At 40.4% G+C, this 19916-nt stretch overlaps 1 protein-coding gene across 11 annotated transcripts in view; it reads left to right on the top strand.

The window, feature by feature from the left end:
* The window catches only part of RSPRY1 (ring finger and SPRY domain containing 1), a 38046-nt gene that overhangs the window by 4306 nt on the left and 13824 nt on the right, over positions 1-19916 (top strand). For 3 of the 11 annotated variants that reach the window (XM_065029150.1, XM_065029148.1, XM_065029155.1), the window contains exons 2-7: positions 7613-7798; positions 7908-7999; positions 9938-10434; positions 14004-14056; positions 15479-15591; positions 18259-18385. In XM_065029150.1, coding sequence (XP_064885222.1) covers positions 10088-10434; positions 14004-14056; positions 15479-15591; positions 18259-18385 — 640 coding nt within the window. In that variant the 5' untranslated portion in view covers positions 7613-7798; positions 7908-7999; positions 9938-10087. Of the gene's footprint in view, positions 1-3223; positions 3292-3781; positions 5454-7612; positions 7799-7907; positions 8000-9937; positions 10435-14003; positions 14057-15478; positions 15592-18258; positions 18386-19916 lie in introns of those variants that run through there. The other 8 variants (XM_065029146.1, XM_065029153.1, XM_065029151.1 and 5 more) reach the window with 5 other exon arrangements.

The raw sequence follows: 19916 nt of genomic DNA, 5'->3' as shown, positions 1-19916 counted from the left end.
CCCCCTGGAGAAGCAGTGGCTTCTAAGCGTGCAAAACATTCATATCTTTAGTTATTTTTCTCCCTTTTTAAGGCTTTTTTGCTACAGTAAGTGCTTCACTTTTGCTTTAAGTTTCTGGATATCTGAGTGTTTTGCTGCGTATGAGGAGAAGGACAAGAGTTGTGGTGATTTTTAAGTACTGGTGTGGCTTTTTGGATTTCTTGCTTCAGTGCATGTGCACAAATTGGTACTAATATAGCTTGAATCATAGGTCAGAGGACAGTCGGTGAACTACGTGCCAGAATGGCTGTGCCATTTGTGTGTATTTTATACCTTCCAGGAGACAGTGGGACGTGCTAGAAAGTGATCGCAAAAAAGAAAATCCAGCAGATATGCTGATGTGCTTCTTTTTTTAAAAAAAAAAAAAAAAAAAAGTAAGGCTGTCTGGTGGCATGGAGAAAACTTTAAATTCTTCACTGCTTTTAAAAGGGTTCACCTAATGGTGAATGAAGATTGAGAATGGTGTGTGTGTTTGTACTCAAACTCTGGTCAATGTATCAGTCCTGGAGCAAAAGATTAAAAAAAAAAAAAAACAAACCACAAAACAATGGGTGAATTGTTCTCTCTTTAGAGCTTTTACCCCTCTGGAACATTTAGTGAAGTAGTGAAGTGAATTATAATTATCAAAACAGTTGAAACTTAATTCTCCTTAAATTCCTCACAAAGTTATGTAGGAAAAGGCTCAGATGACTGTGACTTTTTGTTCCTGATAACATTACAGCTTTTTGAAAGCATCTTAAATTGTTTTTAAGCTTTTTGCCTTTTTTGATGTACAGCCACGACAAACTAAAATGGGTATGCACTCCTGTTTAAACCATTTTTAGATTGCTTTGTGAAACATGTACACACTTGTCTTCAGCCACTTCCTAACCCACCTGCACTGTCAGTCATCTCTTGGGCAGTCAACCCCCATCCTCTTCTTGCCCACGTGAGGTCTGGAACCCACTGACCAACTTCCTTTAAGTTTCTTCTTGCAGGCAGAGGCCTTAAAACACTATAAAAAACCCGCTAGATTTTTGTGGTAGGAGCAGGATACCTGTGAGATCTGGAGTCTGCTCTGCTGACAGAATCACTTGTGTTACATGTGGTCAGCTACCTGTCATCAGGATCTCTCCTGCAGCTTTTGCGGTAGGCTTTTAGCGGGGCAGAGAGAAAAGGTCCTCAAGGCAGAACCTGAAGAGACAAACAGGGAGAAATGAAGCTGGGTTCCTGTGTGTTTTGTTTTGTTTCTTTAATACGCGAGATAAAGGATTCCAAAGACCTGCCCAAAGCTGTGCATCAAGTTCCATAGACTTCAGCTCTGGAAGCCTCAGATCAGGGATCACACTTCCCGGGAGTGCCTCTGAGGCAGGTTTGCTAACCTAGTGACCTATATGTTCTGTTTGACTCGGATGGCAGCATTTTGAGCAGCTGTCACTGTATCCACTTACAGGAGGAAAGAGAATCAGGACATCTCCTACTCTGCCAGTGCAGTCTCAAACGTAAGCTAGCAAAGAAAGCTGCTGGCTTTGCATGGTTGGCACAGAAAGTCACAGAACTGGCTCTCAGCTACAGGTACTGAAAGATTGGGGCATCCTCTGGTGCTGCTTGAATTAACAAGAAGTGGAAGTTTCTTCAGCCTGTTTCCTGCTGTGCTGTTGGTTTTTTCATGTTTGAGGAGATAACCAGTATCAAATGTGGTGAATCTGAGAATAGGAGGGTCTAGACATTGTCTGCTCTGTGCTCTGCTCTCCGAGGCACTTGTCAGACAGATGACAGCGCAAACTTCCAACTGAGGCATCACTGCATTTTTCAGCAATGTTATCAAAATCTTTCACACATCCGAAACTGTTTTCAGGGTATCTTACGCATCCATAATGGCATAGTCATGCCATCTAGCTGGGCTCATGTCTGCGGTCCACAGCAGGAGACTGTTAGACTGTTCTACAGAATCATTCTGTACCGAACCTTCCTTTGAAAACGAGCCCCAGCTCTGTCTTAGGAGAAACAAAAGCACCAAGATTAGTTGACAGACAAGAAACAGCACAACTCTGGGATTTCACCATTTCAGCTGGTGGTTTGCTGACAAGAATCTGCCCCGACTTCCAGCAGTCCCTCCTTGTAGCATCTTCCTGTAGCCCATGGTGTGATTTACTTACATGCTTCTGTGCAAGCCCTACATCTAGTTCCTGTGGCAGGGCTACACTGTGTGACTGAGCTGCTCAGTCTCTTGATTTGTCCCTCAAAATGCTTTTGTAGTTTATCTTTTGTTAATGTATCAGATGCTTTAAACTAAGTATGTAGTATTGAAGTTTACTACAATGAGTTTATCTCCCTCTTTTATTGGTTTCTGGGTAGTAATATAGGTAAAGCCTTATCCTTTCTGAAATTGACTATTATTAAATTTACTAGAAAAAACTTAAAATGCTTTGGGTTGTTCCTGTGCAATGCCGTACCTCTGCTTGATACCCAAGGACTCCACGCTTCCCTCCCAGCACTGTCTGTTCTAGAATTTCTTGGTCCTTTTTGAATTTTAAATCCTCATATCTTGAATGTTTCTGTCGAAGCTTAGCATATGTGTTTATTGTTGATAACATCTGTAACTTCCAGGGCAGCAAGGAAGATTAACTTGCATTAATTGAAGGATTTATTTGTAAGCCTCGGAATGAGCGTCTGTGCCAAAACTTAATATGGTATAGCTAATCAATTTTTAGTGTGCTTGTATCCCTTCAGTTTGTAGGATTAGTGTTCCCTGCCATCTGCAGGGTGTTATCTTTCTGCCACTTCTGAAGTGGCGCATTACACTCTGCTCCTTGGGCAGCTGCTGAGCTTGTACAGCTCTGCCACGTCAGCTTGCTGGAGGCAACTCTTGTTCAGCTTCCCCAGAGCTGTCAGATACCACTATCTTTTTTTTTTTAAAGATCATTATCTCAGATGTGTATTCATCTGCCTCAAAGCATAGCCTTGTCACTGAAAAGAAATGTAATGACCCTTCTAGAGTTTGGGAAGAAGGGAACTGGGAAGTTGTGTTCTGTATGATTGATGCTATTGTTGAATAGGTGGTTGAGACATTCAGAGTGTTAAAGCCAGCTGAGGTCTTCTGGAGGTACAAAGGACACTTCCACCTAAATGATTGAGATGAGAAATTGTGACCTCTGAGATGGAGGAAGCTAGGAGGTGGTAAATGCTTCAGTTTCTCTTTCAGAAAGAGCTGTAGCAGAAAAGCCTGTGATGCTCAAGGACCCTGGAGCACTGAGGTCTCTGAATCCAGAGGTAAGGGAAAACCTGGGCAGGGCTCTCTGTACCAGGCCTACTTTGGAGACACTAGTTTTCAGTGAGACAATGAAGTTGAATTTAAATCCATGTTGCAATTTTAGTGTTCCTCTACCAGCTTTAAAAACAGATTTCAGAAAAGTAAAAATGCAAAGTAGTCCAATGTACAGGTGACTATCTGATTTTCATAGTCTACAGAAAAAGAAACTACTGTGGTGGTAGGATGTCCCTTCTCTTTTGACTGTTACCAAGTTAAAGAGATCAGATCCTTCATTTGCTCTGTGTTCTGACAAAGCTAGAATTATCTACAGAAAACTGCAGGGCTAAAGCCCAGTTTTTGTGTAAGTTCTGCACAACCCTGGGGGTTTTCATTGCCAAGCACTTGGGCAGAGGCTGTCATGTTTTCTGGGACACAGGCACGCCCAAGGTCAGTGTGCTTTCGGTTTTGGGTGCTCTCACTTCAGCAAGAAGGTGAATGACTGTGGCTTTGTCTGTGGATGGTGACACACTGCCTGCCAGTAAATGCTGTTTTCCATAGAGGCTTGACGCTAGTCTTAACCCTCTGGGGTATTTTTAAAGAAAATATAACCGAATTGGGGGTTGCTTTGGATTCCACAATACAATGGTTGGTTACTACATGCATGGCATTTACTTGCTACTCCTGAAGCCTGCAGTCCACTTCTTGTGTGCACCGTGTGGTAGTTACACTGGGTGCTAAGTAGTTTAACAAGTCTTACAGTTGAGAGGTTGATCTCAGATCTCAATGCGATCTCCTGAGAAAGTCTCAATTTCATGTTATAATTGTATTTAGTGTACTGGAAATTCTTGGTTTTCGTCACTACCCCTGTCACTTCAAAGCTGGTATCTTCTCCATGTTATAAAAGCTTGTAGCTGCAAACAGGCTTCGTCCCCCTCTTATTCTGTATTGAAGCTGATTATCTTGCAGCATTTCATAGCTGTGTTTCTTTCTCATGGTAATTTGAACTTCTGATCTGACTGGCATCACAAGTATTTTTCTCTCTTCCTTTTTAGGAGTATCATTTCTTTGAGAAAGAAATGCTGAGGAAACATTTCTAATTATTTTATCTCTTTAATAGGAAACTGCTGGCCAAAACTCTGTTCTACATTTGAGAATCTTGTCAACTTTTCTGTGTGGTTTGCTGACTGAGCTCCTGTGTTACTCTCCTCTAGAGAGGAGAAATCGCTAGTCTTACTCTTGCAACAGTGACAAAGGCTGGAAAAGTCATTCTAGTAGCTGAATCCCTCTCTTCTCATTTATGTGCATGAGGGTTTTGGTTTTTCTTTTGTTTGTTTGCTTGGCAACGTGCTCCATTTCATGGAAAGGAGAGGCATTTTCCATCATGAGGCAGTATTATGGTTGGCTGTAACCAAATATTTGAGGGGATGAATCACCGGTGCTTGGGCTGCTTAGTATAGAGAAAATGAGCCTAATGTTGCTCAGAGCTGACTTCTCCATCGGCATGCTCAATCAGATGGCAGCGAGGAGGCCTCTCCTGGGTAGGCTGAGCATCTGGGCTGCCAGGAAGGTGCAAATCCACTTAAAGAGCATTTGCTTCAATGGCTGGTTATTTCTTCTTTACCATTTGGATGGGATGGATAGTCCCGATGGGGGTGGAGCAGCGTGGGGTTCAGGGAGCTGCTGCAGGCAGTGACCAGTGGTTGTTTTTCTCTGTGCAGGTGAGGTGTCCAGCTTGAACAGTATCTGAACCTGGTGCTTTGCTTAGGGAAGAACTTGCCATGGTGGCTATTTGGTGGGTGTTCTGCAGGTGCTCTCTGGTATAAATGAGGTGTTAGACACTGGCACTCTGCTCTTCCTGCAGCTTGTGTTCAGAGAGAGAAGTATCAATACCAGATACTTCTTACAGAATAAAATTTTACATTTTGATCTTGCGTTTGGCAACTGTGTAGTCCTGCATCCCAAATTAACATCTCATGGTCAAAATTCAGAGTGAATAGATGGCCCATAGAGGTGGTGGATGCCCCATCCCTGAAGACATCTCAGGCCAGGCTGGACAGGGCTCTGAGCAACCTGACCTGGTGAAGATGTCCCTGCTCATGGCAGGGGTGGCACTGGATGAACTTTGAAGGTCCCTTCCAACCCAAACCACTCCATGATTATGAGCATCCCTGTTAAAAAGCAGGTACTGGCTGCTGCCTTTACCACTTCTTGTATTTACAAAGTTGGAGTCAAGCTTTTATTAAAATAACATTTAAAAGTAAAATAACAGTGTTATCACTTCTGTAAGTCTGACTGCTGTTGGAAACTGCTTTCGTAGTCTTGTTACCGCTTTTTAAATTTGCCAAATAATATTTCCAGAACAAATGCAAAACTGATGGGATGGAGATTTCTAGTGTTGCAGTGAATCTGAATAACGCAAAATTGAGCTAATTGTGGGGAAAGCAGTCACGGTTTTTAACGTAGAGAACCTGTCTTCTTTCTGTCCTGTAGCTTAGCTATTGCTGATATTTTCACACTTGCTTCCTCTGAAGACTTTCAGATCTACTTTGACTTGCACTAATTGTTTCAGAAAATGGTGTTTGCATGATGTCATTGCAGCCCTGATAGGAGGCAATCAGTTTCTGTTCCAGTGGCCTTCCAGGGGAACTTGTTCTTCCTCTTGTTGCTGGTGCTTAGGTGAATCTTAGCCATTAACTCCTAACAAAGTTAGGTTAAAGAGTGTTTTAATGTGATATTAAAACGCAAAGGTAAGTCACAAACCACACAAAATTCTCCAATAGCACAATTTTTAAGAAAACTAGTACACTTCAGTTAACAATTGGTCACAGCCTTGTAATGGAAGACTGCTAAATTTTAAAAGCAGTTGCAGAGACTCTTAGCTGTGTAACTACCGGAAAAGAATTTAAATGGATTATGAAAGATTAGTTCTCCTTAGCTATATTTTAACAGCAAAACAAGCATGTGGCCTTTGTCTTGGGAGATGAAACTATTGACTCCTGGGTGAGTGCACTAGGGAGGAGCCTAGTTGTCTGTTATTGTGTGCTGTTACACCTGGCCCTAAGCATCTGCTACCAGGTAGGGCAGGAGGCTTATCTCAGTGTATTTGGATACTGCTGTTGTGATATACTTGTTTTGCTCCTTGAATTATTTTTTTCTTTTAGGGATTTTTTTTTAAGACTTTGTCTTTCTCTTTTATTCCCACAATATTTGCAAGTACACTGTGGTTTTTTTAATTCCCAAAACACTTCAACGAAGCAACATATTTTTGTGTCCAGGTTTTGTTGAGAGCAGGAATTTGCAAAAATTAGGCTTGAAGTTATATTTTAAAATTTCTTTCCATCTCTGTATGAAGAGATTGTTACTTCTTATTGAAACAATAATATATTTCATCTTTCATGATGGGCAAAATGCTTTTGGTTTTGTGTGTTGGTTCTGTCACTGAGGTCTCAAAGTTTTGGGCAAAAGCAGAATTGATGACTCTCATCACTTGCAAGTCCTTTCTCTATTGTATTTCCCTCTTCCATCCTGTAGCTGACCTCAAGTTTGTCTGTCTTTACTTCACCAGTGGGAGTGAGGCAGTCAGATGGCCGCTGGCAGCCTGATGCTAAAGTCACAGTTCATTATAACATTGTAAAGCTGTCCTGAAAAAATACACCAGCTCAAATGCAATCTAGCACTTCACTGTTTTAAAATATTTTTCTTAGAAAATTCTTCTTTCGCTTCAGAACCTTTCTTCATGCATTCGTATTCTGTCTAGACAAGCTGGTTTGTGAGGCAGGTCTGTAGCAATCTCTACCTTATGTTCCTCATTATTCAGCCTTTCAGTTAGTTTGTGGCTTGACAATGAACTCCTTGTACATGATGATAAGCCACAGCCAAGTGAATGCTGTCAAACTCGGCTCTTTACTAAATAAGGGGGGTTTATCCTGTCATTTCTCTTTTCCCTTTATCTAATCAACTTCTATAGTGTACTTGCTTCTATTTTCTGCTGTCTGTACTCTACTTGAGGGTGATCTGGAGCAGATACTCTTGCTTCCCTTCTCCCTCCTGTAAGCAGTAATTTGAGGGGAGGAGCTGGTCACTGCTCTGCACTTGCTATGGTGGCTGGAATACCAGGGCTGTAAAAACAGATCGAGTTTTCTGTAGCTCTCTCCAGTCCTAAAGCTAGTAGGTGGCAAACATTTTTTTGAAACCTTGAGAGAACTTCCCCCATAAAGGCTGAATGCAGCTGAAAATAACAGCGTGACTTGATGTCATGGCGAGTGTAGGGAGGAGGTGGAATACATCTATCTGAAGGGCAGTTTCCAAGTGAATTGTTCTGTCTTTTCCATCTGTCTTCAGGAACTCTTCAGCATAGTTCCTAGAAGTGAAAGCAGTCACCCATAATGACTCACTGCCCAGGATAAAGGCTTACAAGTGCGGCTTTTCTGGATACAACCGTTCCTGTGCCCTGGAGAAGTACAGTCCACTTCTGTTACAGCACTTCATGAGCAAACCCAACCATTCCTGAACCAAACATACTTAAGGGTGAGTTGTTCATAATTGCTTGTTTTGAATCATGCTTTAAGTTGTCAACCAGAAAACCTTGCTTTCAATAATCAGTTTTAATCTTAGGTTTATTTTTTTGTTTCCTTAGGTAGGTTCTTGCTCATCGCTAATCCCTAAAACACAGCTTTTCTGTGCTGGTTTTGATGGCAGGATAGATTCACTGTGTTAACATTTCTTAAGGTACAGAACAGTTTAACTAAACTCAGATTATAAATCTGTAGCATACTAAGAATGCGGTTTTTGTAACATAGGTTACTAAAATACCCTGAAGTGATCTGGATTCATAAACACATGCGTATTTTTTCCTTCAGAAGACATGTTTTGCATTTAACATATCTGGCTCTTTAAAAAAACAAAACAAACAAAAAAACCAACCAACCAGTCCCCTGCCCCCAAGCTTTTAAAGTCATTTGAACCAGTTGTGATCTTGCACAATTCTGTTTAAGATTTTTGCAAGCCGTGTTGGCACCCTCACATCTACTTGCTGACTGAGAAGGTAACAGCTGTATTGGCTCTGATGGAAGGACTCCTGAGCCTGGTGTTCCACCTCTTGTTGTGGTCAATGTACTTAGAGAATAAGATGAGCGTGTTGTGATGCTGAAACCTTTTTAATAATCTGTGGTTTAGGAATTTCTTGAACTAGAACTCAAGATATTGTATTTTTTTTGCAATTAATATCCCTTGAGGGTTTGTTTTGTTTTTCCCTAGTTAACATTCAGGTTATTTCTTAATACTGAACTTTTCAACATGCTAAAAGAAGATAATGCACTTCAAACCTACAGAAGTGTCTGTGAGAGCTTGTTCAGTGCTTTTCCAGTGACAGCTGTACATCCAGAGGCTCGCTCATATGACCAGTGTCTCGCTTCCCAAATAATGTTATGATCGTGTCCCAAATAGCAGCAACCAATTGCACAGTTGCCAATTGGCTCCGATGGTAGGGGACTTTCATCTTCAAAAGGTGGCAACCGTCTTTTGACTTAATTTTATGGTGCTCCTTGTGTGCTGTTTAAATAAATTATTAAATAACTGTAGAATAGTCATAACCTATTACAGGATATTCACCATAGTTTCTAGCTTAGGTGTTAAACTTTATTTTTAAAATTTGGTCTTAATTACTTATTTATTCTGGCATTCATGAAATGCATTAGTGAAATGGTGTCTTTTGTAGGGCTTTATTTTAGCTGAGACTTTGTATAATGTTCTACAGAAACATACCCTATGACTTGAAAAATAACTTGGAAAGGGGCAGGGTTTTGAATCCTTTTGTTCTTGCTAGCATTCTCAGTTCAGTGATTCTGAGGGATTGCCCTACTGTCCCAGTTACTAATGGGCCTGTATTTGATCCAAACCATTTGAATTAAGAACAAAAGAATGACTGAAACAGTCTTGGTTCCCAAAAACAGAAGAAGTGCGTTGATGCCAGATCCTAACAAGCACCTGCACAGAAAACACCTCTTTCAAAATACCAGTTAGATTTGCAGGTGTTGATATGGTGTCTGTAACTCCTGGCTATTTCAGAGTCAGTATCTGATGCTTCTTTGGGTGAGAGTCCAGTTGATGCAGGCACACTCCATGAACATGTGCTTATGAGCACATGGACTAAACAGTTCACTGTTAAATCTATTGGTTGGTGAGATAGGCCATAACTGTAAGATTAGTCTTTTACAGTTTTGAATATCTTAGAGTCTGCCTGGAAATTGATTATTCCTGAATGTGAAATGAGAAGCTTAAATGTACAGCCTTTATTTTGATGACCTAAGTATGTTTCTGTAGAGGGTAAAGAACAAATGAAACTGGGGTTTTTTTGGTATGTGAAGGTTAGCAGTGTGCTAGATTTAAAAACAAAGTTGCTCTTCTGCATCCAAACACTATGAAAGAACTGGGAAATAACAGGTAGTGAAGAAAGGAATGGTGTGTGGGTGGGAGCTACTTACCCAGTGAACTTCCTGCTCCTCCTCTTCCTTCCTTTCCCCCTCCCTGCAATAGATTTTGGGTACAAACCTTAAGTTTCCTAGGTGCTTTGTCCACCAAGACTGATTCTGTTTACTAAAATAGGAATGATTCTGTTATTTATTAGAAGTAGTAACACTGACTCTTGTTTTGGGTTTGCTTTTTCAGACCTTCCTCTGGATGACCAATGTGTATTATAACTGATTGTAACAGAAACTAAGTCTCCAACTTCCCATTCATTCCAGCTGGTAGCAACATTTATAATGCAAAAAAACCACAATTCAGGATTACACAAACATTACTTTTAAAACTTTCTAGATGATTGTAGTTGCTTTGGTTGTGTTCTATGCTAGCAGAAGCCTTTTTCAAGGTTTACTGTTGACTCTAGAGCACCACATTCCCCACTTACTGGGAGCCTTGGGGACTAGCAGTATGGGAAACTCATGCGTTTGCCGTGATGACAGCGGAGCAGAAGACAACGTGGAATCTCGGAGTCGGCAAACGGAGAACAGTAGAGTACATGTACCTGAAGCAAGAAGCCACCCAAGGGACCCTGTCCGTCCACCCAGGAGGGGTCGAGGGCCTCATGAACCGAGAAGGAAAAAACAGAATGTGGATGGGCTAGTACTTGACACACTGGCTGTAATTCGGACGTTAGTAGATAAGTAAGTACCTCCTCAAGGAATAATTCAACATGAATGAAAATGTTCTTGTCTCCTCTCAAACTGTGAATCCATCCTCTCACCGATCTACACCTGACCCTCCCTGAAGCAGCTGCGTGTTTCCATCTGGAGGCTTAGGAGAGGAGCACCTTTCCTAGGTAATAGAAGTAGCTCCTGAGTGCCCAGGTACAGACTCTTCCAGGAGCTGAGGAGCTTTCTCACAGTTCCTGTATGAGCCTGCACCCAGGTGGGACAAGGAGTGTGCTCAGTATTTCTTGTCTGGCATAGATACATGGTTTAGGAAGCAATGAATATTCCAGAATTTGGGAACTTCTGTCCTAAAAACTGGTGGTTATGCAAGTTTTCTGTTTTCAGGCTGTATTTACTACTTTGGAAATGGTTAAGCAAAACTGAGAGCTTTGATCTTTGTTGGCTTGTATAAACAGACTGAGGTTTTCTTTCCAGTTATAAGTCTGACTACTTTTTAAAGACTGCATGTTGTGACTGTTCAACTCATGATCCCAGTATTGCATTCCTTGCATGCTCAAAGCATCCATTAAGGGGGTGTGGGGATATTTATGGATTCATCCTTATTTTTTTGGCTTTGTGTTGCTTTCTACAAAGCTTTAAAAGGACCTTAAAAATGACGGGTTGAGTTAGCTTATCACCTTTTGGGTTGGATGGGGGCTAGGAATTGGAAAGGTCAAAACAAAAGGAAAAAAACTACTGTAGCTTTGCAGCTGGGGGTTGAGTTTAAGGTGGATGAGGCTCAGGACCAGTGAGCCTTGACTCATATACCTGCATTGTTACTCTGGAATGTGCCTGCAGAGTAGGAGTTTGTCTTGCTGTCGTAAAATGCTTTAAATGGAAATACCAGGACATTTGTGTAATTTCTGAACATTTAAATCCAAGAAGGCTTTTTTTGAACAGATTTTACCGAGGCCTGTCTTCAAATCATTAAGTTAAAATCATGGCAAATTCTTTGGAAAGTCTCTCCCTGATTTCACATGCCTTCCCCTTTCCCCTAAGTTCAGCTCCTTAAGCTGTTTCACAACACTCTGGTGCACAGTTGATCCTGTTCCTGTGGGTCTTGCAATGAGTTTTGTAATCTTGTAAGTGCTTTCCTGTGCTACAGAAGGACAATAAGCATAATTATTTCACTGATCCTGGAGTCCTGTTTCTGACAAATTCCTGAAACTACTGGTTTTTGGGTTTGTGTTTGTTTGGTTTTTTTTAAACAGACTCCAGTGAAATAGTCCCTTAGTCTCACATAATCACATTGTTTGGAAGGGACCTTTTGAAGTTCATCCACTCCAACCTCCTGCTTAAAACCCAGGTCTAGCTGAACAGGTGGCTCAGGGCCTTACCCAGTCAAGTGTTGAACATCTTCAGAATACAGAGATTCTCATGCTCTTTGGGTCCCTGTTGACCACATATCTTAAGGAGATGGAATTTCCCATGGTCCAGCACACCCCTGTCACTGTGCACTTCTGAGAAGTCTGGATCTGTCCTCGCTGCTTGTTCCTATTGCATGGTTGCAGACAGCAATAAGATTTTTCCTCCTCTCCACTACCCCCAGTTAAGAATGAACAAACGTATTTATTTTATCTTCTGTTTTTACGACGTGTTCTCTACCACTCAGCCATCTCTGTAGCCCTTTGCTAGACAATCTCCAGCAATGTCTTTCTTGGCCTGGGGATCCCAAAAGTGGGCTGGACTAGTGTTCTGGTTTCCCTTGTTTTGTATTAAGGCAACAGGTAAGACACAGCTGGTTTTATAACACAGTTACATATAGTTGTTGCAAATGAGACAAAGACCTATGGCTGTGAATACTGGGGGCCCGCTCACAAGGCAGACTATCTAAATGTGCCTGAAAAAAAGTATAAGGAACCTTTCTGCTAGACTTGAAGCTAATGATAGCCCTTTTTAGATTAATAGGAATGCTCACTTGGAGGAAGAAAAAATCATGTATGGAAATCTTGTTTTTTCAGTGTGAGAGACTGTAGTAATAAATATGTTCCTTTATTACCTGCTCTTCCTAGAGCCAGATTTTATTTTTTCAGTTTTGAAAACATCACTACTGAAGGAAATGGTAGGGAAGCTGACAAATCTTTTTGTGTCAAAAAATACACAAGAATAAAATGAAACCATGTAAGTAACAGCAGGTTGGAAATACAAGCTTCAGTGTGACAGTACAGCCTTAAAGAGGAAAGGGTAACAGTATAAAGAATGGAAGGCAAAATGCTTTTTCTGGCAATTTTTTTCCAAGTTCTGTACTGCAAGTTAATACCTGGGGACATGCTGAGATGAATTGTAAATTAAGTTGTTATACTGTGATCAGCAATGAACAGTTGCTTTCACTGTTTCACTGCTGTTTGTGTTTTCTTGTTGGGTTTTTTGTTTCATCAAATCTCAAAGTTCAAACCTAAACCGTATCTGACAACTGTCTTTTTTCCTCTCAGAGATAACTCCTTTCCTTCTAGAAAGGAGTTATGTTTCATTTCCTAGCCTCAGAAGAATAAGTACTAATTTTTGGAGTTTATGTGAAATACTGCTTTATAAACTAAGAAACAAAATGTCTGGTTTATTTCCAAATTAAGATGATGGGGATGCTTGGAAATTAAGTGGTTAAAATGGCAAATCAGTGGGGCAGGACTCTGCTTTGCTTGGCGCCCATACTGCTGACATCTGCTACCCATGACAGAATCAGAAGTCTTGCTGATAAAGTATTTCATCCTTTATCACGGCTTTTACTTGTACTTATGCTATTTCTTTTTAATCTTCATTGGGTCTTTCTATCCTTTCTCTTGAGGTAATTCTGCTGGCAGCATTGCACTCCTTTCTCCTGGTGAGACTCCCTTCCAGAAGAAAGGCAGAGAAATGCTTGGATGAAAAAACAAAAGTTGAAATGTTGTGACGACATAAAAATGAGTTTAAACTTTGCATTAGTATTTTCTTGTGGAAATATTTAAGTGATAATTTTTGATAGGACAATCATGTATTTACATGATGTATTTTTAGTCAAAACTGAGGGGTTTTTTCCTCTTCTTTTATAATTAATTCCTCCAAAGTAGGGAGTTTTGTTAAATTTGAAGTCTACGATGCTGTAAGATGGCTTGCCTTTCAGTTTTGTGGGGTTTTTAAGATTTTAATATTTATATATTTGGCAGAAAATTTCTGGGGAAAAAATGTTTAAGCTGTTGTCCCTTCTGGACTGCTGTTGGTTTGCTTCATGACCTCTGCCATGTGGTCTCTGGTTACATACACCAAGGATCGATGCTAATGAATAGCACTATGGCTGAGCATTATGTTCAGCGTTTAGACATGCAGATGTGGATCACCACTTCATTTATCAGCTATTGTAAATATGCACATGTTGACTTTGCGCCACAAAAAGGCTCAAATCCCATCTGTGTTTCGTATCTGAAAACGCATTAGCAGTCTGCAGCCAGCGGAACTTCCTTCTGTTAAATACTTACTGGGTTCATTTTCTGTCTGTGTATTATCATTTTATTTGATGTATTATGTTGATGATTGTGCATAAATTTTGACCTATGTAATATCTCTTTCAGTGACCAGGAGCCTCCTTATTCAATGATCACGTTACATGAAATGGCAGAAACAGGTATCAAGGCACTGTGGTGGGCATTTCAGTTGTGACTCCATAGCGAGAAAACCCCTCTTTTGTTTGAAAAGAAAAATGTTAGCTGTATGCATTATGACTTGCTGTAGCACTAGAGATTTAGGATCCAAAACACAGTTCTGCCTTTCAGAAGCTTCACCGAGCTCATTGCATTTGCCTGTGTTTCTTTGCTCTCCATTACACTTCCTACATGAAGTCTCCAAAAGCAGCCAACTGACGACCACAAATGCGTTGTAATGGCATTAAACCGTAAGCCACAAAGAATTTGTTTGCAGTAAGGCAGAAACTACCCATATATACATGTAGATGTGGTTTAAACCCATGTGCTCTAGTGTTGGTCAGTCACACATACTTTTTGTCTCAGGTTTTGCTGTCTCCTTAGACCTCTGCTTTAGTGATGCAGTTGTTCCAACTTTGTCCCTAAGTACTCCTGCAAGATGAGCCATGTTTGTTCAAGGGCTGTTTTATCTTTATCTCCCAGCTCAAGACCTCCACCAAATTTCTGGCTTAGGTGAATCTTTGTCTTAGTAGAGTTGGTACTGGTCTCAGGAAACGTATTTTTGTATCAAAATAAATTAATCAACCTGATTAGATACTGCAGCAGTTCAGTAAAATGTGTTTTCAGGGGAATGTGCTAACAAAACTCAAACCCTGATATGTTACTTATATTTACTTGTCATTGTTGAAGGGACCACTAAGTCAGTTCAACCTCACTTACTCATATGCAGATACAGACTCTTATCACTTCTAAGGGAATTAGTTTCTTGTAAATCCAAATCCATTTTTGTTGTTAGTGGTTTAACGTGTTATGTTGATTGTTGTTTACTTGCAAGTCAGAGCCCTTGTCTAATCTTCAAACAGTGAGATGTTCATTATGAAGGCAAATTTTCTGTAGACCACCAGGCATGGGTCAAGCTAATGCAGATCCTCTGAGGTCTGTGTTACTTCAGGTTGCTCAACAAGAGTGCTCTGATTCTGGCTAGAAGAAATATTTCTTTGCTGTCATTATGGATGCAGCATTTAACACTTAAGAGTTTGGTGTCCAATGTCAACACTTAAGTATCACACTGGAACAAAGTGCTTGTCCATACTGGTCGTGAGTATTTCTTCCTAACACTTAGTGGGAACTAAAGGATGCTCTGACCTGGGCAAGACTGTTTTCAAACTATAGAGGTGTTTGCTATTACCCAAGCTGCTGTAAACTTTTTTTCTCCTTGAATTTAAACTTGTAAACTACTGCAAACTAAGGCATTGGTGTAAAAAGTAAACTTTTTTCTTTTTGTAGTGTCTATAAACTCACTAGGCAATTTTGAGGATTTTTCAATTTACATTTATGGATGTATTTTGAACACTTCAGAATTGCTGTGTTAATTCTGAGTGTCACTTCTGTTTTGTGGTTGACAGATGAAGGCTGGTTGGAAGTTGTCCAGTCTTTAATTAGAGTTATTCCATTAGAAGATCCCCTGGGACCAGCTGTTATAACTCTACTGCTTGATGAATGTCCGCTGCCAACAAAAGTGAGTCTAAAGCATATGAATTTATCTGTGGCTGAATTTCAGTTATTTGTGGTTGCCACACCCATGGTAGCTCCTGGGTGGGTTTCCCCAGTGACACAAGACTCTGTTAGCTGTTCAGAAAATGGGTGTAACTTTAACTTTGAGTAATTTGTGGTGACTTGGTATCTACTTGCTGCTTAATTCTAGAAGCACGGGGTGGGGTGGGGTGGGGGGGGAAGAAAAGGAAAAAAACCTGGTCTGTGGGGAAGAACAAGAGGCCTTTTGGTATTTAGCAGTTTTTATTGCTGTCCTCTGCTGCCACGTGGTACAGGCCGTGCAGTGAGGGTGGCAGGTGCTGCAAAAGCAGGACAAGTTCTGCCATCTTCTCAAGTTCTGAGAGCTTAGCATTTGCAAGTCACTACTGAATTTGTTCCTGCCCTGCACCTAAGGAATGCAACACAAGTGGCTGCATTAAGTTAAACAGGTGACCTTTTTTTAATCTAGATACAATTTTGTCAAATTCTAATACTGTTTTTTACTGACCACTGATCTGTTTGTTTTTTGATGGATAGATGACCCAAAGTGTTCATAGTGTGTTGGTACAGGTGTTCTAGTGAGATCAAGTGTTCCAAGCTGCCAACCGTGGCTGAATCCCTTTAAATGTGGTGATTGTACAGACGACTTCTCTGTCTTCAAATGCTTGGTTTTATCTCATTTCATCAGAAACTGATGATGACATCATTCCAGCTTTCATTTATTAATCTACTTATGCTGCCAATTTTGGTTTTCAATTTGCATTGCTAGGGTTATAAAAAGCTGGCAGCTTTTTGTCTCAGGCAATTACATGAGCAGCTGGAGAGCCAGTCCAGCTCTCTAACTACCCAAAGTGGGTTTTTTCCTCTAGGCTATTGATTGAAGTCATCTGAGGCTTTAGAGCAAGTTAAAAGTTGTATAGACTGTCACAGAGACTGCAGAATGACTTTGAAAACAAAGCTATGACTAGTAGCTTTGCCTGCTATGAAAAATGAATCAGGCAATGGAGACCACTGTGAATGGATCATATGAAGAGTGATTTTGTAGGTTTTTTTGTTCAGCTATACAATGTACTTGGCAATCAAATGATTTGTTTTTTGAAAGCCACATGACTCCTATTTAGGTACTTTAATTTTAAGGAGTTAGCTGTGAAATAGTTGACCTTAACAAGACAAAAGGAGTAAGATGCCTGTTTCTGGGGTGCACAGAGGTTTTATTTCCTGAACAAGGTGCCCCAGTTGTGGGATCTGCTGGTCACATGCAGCCTAGTAAAGTGCATGGCACTGTTTTCTTTCTATTCAGGATAACTTTAAGTTTTTGACTGTAAACCCTAAGACCAATACCTCACTTCTGAGACAGCTGGAGAACAGTAGCAGGCTGTACTTCATTTTCTGTTATTGTAGGCTATAAAGTCCAGAAAGTTAAACTGGCAGTGCAGTAAACTGTTTATTCTATAAAATCTTTATTTAACTCAAAATAGTTGATCTCTGTGTCAGTTCTAATAATGGCTAAAAGCAGTTTCAGAGTATGTCAAGAGTCTAATTTTAGTAAGGCTTTTCCATCCCAAGTCTGTGGCTCAGTCCTCTTTTCTTCTTTCTCTCTTCTTTCCCTTAGCATTAGTCCTGTTCATCAGTTCTGGTTTTGTGGCTTTTCTTTTGGGAACAACTACTACTTTTCAGTGTTACCTCTGTACCAGCCTCAGACTCCAGTGCAGTAAACTGACTTGAGTGTGGCTCAGATATAATTCAAAATTACGTATATCCAACTTGAGCAGTCCTGTTTTTTTTTTCTCTAAATGCCCTGCTGATGACTTCAATATGAGGACTTCTGTTTTAATTAGATCCTAGCCTGAGATTATGCAGTTTCAATCTGAATCAGTTGAAACTTCCTCAGATGAAACTTTCATGAAGTCTGGGAAGTTAAGGGGGATTTGAACCTGTGTGGGTTGAGGTTCTCCCTGTGGGATGACTCATTCTGGCTCTACATGAACCCCTAACTACTCTGAAAATAGAGGGTATGCTCTAGATCTATCTTGAACTTTATCCATGCCATACTGCCTGAGTGAAGCAAGTCAAAGCGTGGCATTTTAGATTTATTACCTTCATTGGTTAATTCCTGAATTAGTGTGACTACAGAAAGCCATTTATGCTCTCAAGAAAACCATTTATGATGTCTTGTAAAGCTGACAGCATCCTAAATTTATGATGGGGTTATGGGATCTCCTCTTGGGGCATGTTTCTTTAGTCCTGAATTGTAAAGTCTGAAACAGACTTTTTTGTTTGGGAAGGGTGAATTTAGGACATTGAAAACAAATTACATGTGCCATATGTGCTGATTGGTGGTGTTTGTCTACTGTTCTAGTTCCTATTGGTATAAGTAGCTCACTCTGTATGTCCAGAAGTGTCCTGAGTTGTTGATCACAACAATGACCAACAATCTGGTGGTGATTTTAAAATTACAACTCTTGAGTATGTTTCTCTTCCCATATGTTTTTTATTAACTTCTTATCTTAGAAGATACCCATCCTGTGCTGTCTGTAACATGATGCTGATTTTAGTAACGTAGTGTAAAAGTAATTTGTCATACTATATTGAGTTAGGGGGAAAATCGTATCTGTCAGTAATGTTGATGTGACTTCTGATTATTCTTTTTCAGGATGCATTACAAAAGTTAACTGAAATATTAAACTTGAGTGGAGCTGCTGCTTGCCGGGATGCTTGTCACCCTGCCAAACATCGGAACACAACTGCAGTCCTGGGCTGCTTAGCAGAGAAGTTAGCAGGTAAAGCCATGGGGTTCTCCTGAAAACTTGCATTTGGCTTGCTGAAGCACCCTCTGCTTTAGCGTCCACGATGCAGAAATGTTTTCTTATAACTTAAAAATGTTCTGCATGGAGGGCAGACCTTGTGTGACAGGTGTGAGTGAATCTACTGCTTGATTAAAATGTTGAACAGTCACTAGCCTCGTTCTGAATGAGCCATTCACAATCCCAGATACTTAAAAAGACCAAATCTTTCTGGTGTACGGTTAGTGATTGTGGATCAGTGTGTGTTTGTGGTATATTGCCTTAGCAATTGTAATTGGTCTTTTCTGTAGACCTACTGTGTGTGAATTACTGAGAACACATAGTTCTTTAGCCAGTAGGCAGGAGTATCAAATTAGTAGTCTTGGGGGCTGTATAGAAACAAAAAAGAAAGATGCTCTTTCTGCTAAACATGTATTGTTCTATTGTAGTTAGCTGAAAAGATTCTCTCTTCTGTATTACTTAAAATTGCTGGGATTCTATTTTAGGGTGACTTTTCTCATAGAATTTTATATTCCCTGTCATTTCTAGTAGCCTGTTGGAAACTGATTGTTTCCTCCCCGCTGATGGTTGGTTTTGTATCTAGTTTTATTTTTCCTTTTCTGAAAGCGGACAGGAAAAGGAAGAAAAGGCGATTGTCTGGTATCACCTAATGGTTATTAAAAAGTAGTTAAAAGTAAAGAGCAAGGACTGGGTATGTTTTTGTACTATAATACTCTGTTATACTAAATCGGAATGAGATCCTGTATCTACTCTTGTCTTGGAACAGTTCTCATTGTATCAGCTCAGGTGGCAAATCAGTGGTGTGTTGAAACACTTTGCAATTTGTTAGAGTTTGTAGATGCCAGAGTTTGATTCCCTATATCACAGAATGGTTTGGGGTTGGAAAGGACCTTTTAAAGATAGTCTAGTTCCAACCCCTCTGCCTTGGGCAGGGACATCTTCCACTGGACCAGGTTGCTCAGAGCCCCATCCAGCCTGACCTTGGACACTACCAGGGATGGGGCATCCACAGCTTCTCTGGGCAGCCTGTGCCAGGGCCTCACCACCCTCATGGGGAAGAATTTCCTTCTTGTATCTAAATATCTGCTCTTCCAGTATCTTGCTCTTGATTAAGGAGATAGTATTTCAGGGCATTTTTTTCTTAATTGGCTGCTTGCCATGGTGCTGCTGCATATTGTATAATTAACTATCAAATAGCCCATATTTGATGCTCCATTTTGCTTTTTTTGGGCTGCTGTGAAATGGAGCTGGCCTTTGTACTTCAACTCTGGAAGTAAAGGGGAGCCAGTCTCCTTTCAAAAGTAATGAGCTTGAGAGTACTAAGCGGAGGCTGATGGCGTCTTAACTTGAAAAACCCATTTACAGTAGATAAACTGAATATGTTTGTAATTTGGCAGTAACTGTGTACTTATTAAATGTGTAGCAAATAATTGACTGGGAACAATGATAATTGATCTATATTATAGTTCTGCTTTGCTGCAAAGTGCTTGAATGTTCCTTAATTTGT

This window comes from Columba livia, chromosome 13 (genome assembly GCF_036013475.1).
Source record: "Columba livia isolate bColLiv1 breed racing homer chromosome 13, bColLiv1.pat.W.v2, whole genome shotgun sequence".
Taxonomy (NCBI): Eukaryota; Metazoa; Chordata; class Aves; order Columbiformes; family Columbidae; genus Columba; species Columba livia.
This window is presented reverse-complemented; position numbering and strand designations above follow the sequence as displayed.